This window comes from Sinocyclocheilus anshuiensis, unplaced genomic scaffold (genome assembly GCF_001515605.1).
Source record: "Sinocyclocheilus anshuiensis isolate Anshui unplaced genomic scaffold, SAMN03320099.WGS_v1.1 scaffold2090, whole genome shotgun sequence".
In the NCBI taxonomy this organism is placed as follows: domain Eukaryota; kingdom Metazoa; phylum Chordata; class Actinopteri; order Cypriniformes; family Cyprinidae; genus Sinocyclocheilus; species Sinocyclocheilus anshuiensis.
This window is the reverse complement of record NW_015560626.1, coordinates 876,145-879,660: the sequence shown is the minus strand read 5'-3', so window position 1 is coordinate 879,660 and position 3,516 is coordinate 876,145. Positions and strand designations below refer to the sequence as shown.

At 39.3% G+C, this 3,516-nt stretch overlaps 1 protein-coding gene across 1 annotated transcript in view; it reads left to right on the top strand.

Annotated features, from left to right (window-relative positions):
• LOC107681970 (E3 ubiquitin-protein ligase HUWE1-like) overlaps window positions 1-3,516 on the top strand; it is a 50,012-nt gene that overhangs the window by 15,722 nt on the left and 30,774 nt on the right. The window contains 3 exon segments of the mRNA XM_016478364.1: window positions 2,247-2,369; window positions 2,517-2,754; window positions 2,848-3,189. Of these exon segments, the coding sequence (XP_016333850.1) occupies window positions 2,247-2,369; window positions 2,517-2,754; window positions 2,848-3,189 (703 nt within the window).

The following is a 3,516-nucleotide window of genomic DNA, read 5'->3' as shown; positions in this document are numbered from 1 at the left end:
TTTTTTTTTTGGGCCCCCCGCCACAATATCAAAACTGACCGCCGCAAATACATTTTCCAAAAGTCTTTGACTTCGTTGAATAAACATGAGCACTGCACGTGTCAAAATTGAAACCCGGTGCGGGTGTTTTTATATCACCGTATTTCTGAAGGAACCCGACTGTCTTCAGAAAATTTTGGATGTCATTTTCATTTCATCTTGGATGTAATATCTCATAAAGCAGCATTTGTGAGCGGAGCGCTGCTTTGTGTACAGCGTTACCGGGGAAACCTTAATCTCTACCACTCCAACAGCGCCTCCTGGCAGAGAATGAAATTGCATATATATGCCTCCACAAGTCTGTGGGAAACACTGCGATAGTTCTGCTGCTGCCTTACCTTTGAGAGACAACTGATGCGTGATCATTGAAGCAGCTGCAGTTAGCAAGCGCTTTCGGAGTGAGAGTGAATTCCGCATTGATTGGTCGGACTCATGACTCCCAACAAATCAGATGGGAGGTGGGCGGAGATTGCTTTAGGCCACAGAGTGGTGAGTTCTGACAGGCTGCATCAGAGCCAAATAGCACATTTAAAAATTAAGTTATTTTATCGGTGAATCGGTTTTGAAAATGACCGATAATCATAAAAATGCTTAATATCGGTGCTGATAATCGGCCAGGCCGATAATCGGTCGACCCCTATTTACTACACAGTAGGGGGGGAAAATCGATACAGCAACAAAAAAACAACAACTTATATCTGATTCTGTTACATATAAGTGAATAAAAATAAATAATGCATTAGTAAATGTTGAAATTAACATGAACTAAGATTAGTAACTGCTGAAGAACTATTGTTCATTCTTAGTTCATTAACTAAAGTGGTTAACTAATGAACCTTATTGTAAAGTGTTACCAATATTTTGATAATATCGTATCGTGAGTAGGCCTGTCGCGATAATTAAATAACCGTCTAATCGCGATTATTTGATCGATTATTGTGCTTTTTATATGACACAAGCGCGGGAGTCATACACCAAAAGAAACAGAAGAGCACCAGTTTGCTATTCATGCACTGTATAGTATATCATCTGAAGCCATTCCATATCTTAATGTGAGGGACAGAATTTAGGTTTACAGAAATCTTCCTTCTGCTGCAGCTGTCAGTCATTCTCCGCTCAGCATTCAAACAGCACGTCACGTTCAGTTATGACAGTCAGCATGGTAAAGCTCTCTCTCCAAGATGATATATTCCCATTATAATACTTTTAAGTTTAAGGAAGGAAGGAATTATCACAAACAGAACGATTATTAGAAGCCTTTCTTTTTCTCATGAGTTCTATCTTATATTCATGAATGTATTTTGTAAGAATACAAATAGTTAACAGAATAAACATGTTTAAATTGTATAATGTGCACCAAAGATTTTTTTTTTTCAAGATATTGTTTTTGCTGCTAAATTATACAGTCAGCTAGTTTAATTCCATAGCTTATATATTTTTATTCAAATGTAGTGTTTCTCTGTAATGAGAAAGTGAGTATGTAGTGGATTGTGTTTAACAAAGGGTTTAAAAGAGTGACCATTAGTTCCACAAACACAGTATTGATATTCTGTAGTGGTGTAGAAAAAAAATAGCGCTGGTGTTGGATCGGTATTGGCTAATTTTTAGAATTTGGAATACTCTATGTAATCTTACACTGCAAAATAATAACTGAAAAAGATTAAAAGATAACATCATCATCATTTACTGAACCCTTAAATTAATCACAATTATATAATGAAAGCCATAAAAAACAGACAATTAATCGCAACAACAGTGACTATTTTTTAGACCATTAATCGTCAGCCAAAGTTCATAATCGTGACAACCCTAATCGTGAGGCCTCTGGTGATTCCCACCCCTACTACACAGAGCCGTAGATTACTGACAAGCTACACAAAATCGCGTTCAAAATCGTAGGCGATTCATCGCATTCTATTTTTTTGCACAGCCCTAACTGTTAGTTCTACTGTTTTAAGCACTTTTTGGGTAAGTATAGATTATTTAATCATAGAGACCCGGTCTTTGATCTGAGCATCCTTAGTGTGCACTTTTCTGAACATCCAATTTGAACATACCCTTTTGACTCCTGAGACCATTGCATACAATATTTCCATCGCATAGTCCAGTGTAAACAGACTTCCCTGAAGCCTGAGACTTGTATTTCCTGGAGGTGTATGAGGCTAATTTATAATGAGGCTATTTATGTGCTTCTCTTTCATAATCAGGCTGACTTTCTTTATCTGCTCTGTGGGCTTCACTTCACCCATGCTGTTTGATGAGAGGAAGTATCCGTACCATCTGATGCTGCAGAAGTTCTTCTGTTCTGGTGGCCATGATGCTTTGTTTGAGTGAGTAGAGAAGAGTTGAAAAAATAAATAAGTTATTTATAACTTAACTGAATTTAAACAAAGATTCATTTTTCAGTAATTATGCTGTTTTGACTTTCTGTAGTATTATACTTATTACAAGAAGTAAAAATGCGTTGTATTCTTCAGGACGTTTAACTGGGCCCTGTCCATGGGAGGTAAAGTGCCCGTGTCGGAGGGCTTGGAACACCTTGAGCTGCCTGATGGGACAGGAGAATTCCTAGACGCCTGGTTGATGCTAGTAGAGAAGATGGTGAACCCCAGCACAGTTCTGGACTCCCCACACTCTCTGCCCGCTAAAGTGCCTGGAGCAACACTTAACACGCCACAGTTCAGCGCATTGCGCTTTCTCATTGTCACCCAGAAGGTATGACATTTAATGTTAGTATAAATTCTATACATACCCTTGCATTATTATAGCAAAGCAGCACAGTTCTAATTTTTCCATCTCTTTTTGTAGGCTGCATTCAGCTGTATCCGTAACCTGTGGAACCGTAAGCCCTTGAAGGTCTATGGTGGACGCATGGCTGAGTCTATGCTGGCCATTCTGTGCCACATCCTACGAGGAGAACCTATCATCCAGGAGCGGCTCTCCAAAGAGAGGGAGGGCACTGCTCGGCCTGACGAGGAGAGCAGTTCCGCAAGTGGTGGAGGAGCTAGCGGGCCTTCAGGAACAGGGGGAGTAGTTGGAGAAGGAGTGTCTGGAGGTGCCAATGGCAGCACTGCTGGAGGCTCTACAGAGGAGGGAAGCAACTCTGCAGCACGCAGAGAGCCACAGGTCAACCAGGCTCAGCTGACTCAGGTACTGCCACTTCCTGTTGTAGGAAATCCTATGAATTATAAAATGTTAATAATCAGAAAGGATGTCTAATGAATTTAATTAATAAAATATTAACAGTTTAACAGTAAATTGAATGTAACTATAATAATGCCCTATGAATTTTTTTTTTTTCCAGAAATTCTGTTGTCTGTTTTAATTTTTGTGGATTCTATGTGTTATGATTTAAAGGGGTCATATGATGCGATTTCTATTTTCCATTTTCTTTAGTGTGTTATGTAGCTATTTGTTAGGGGTGCTCCGATCAGGATTTTTGAGGCCGATCACAGAAAACAGTATCTGCCGATACCA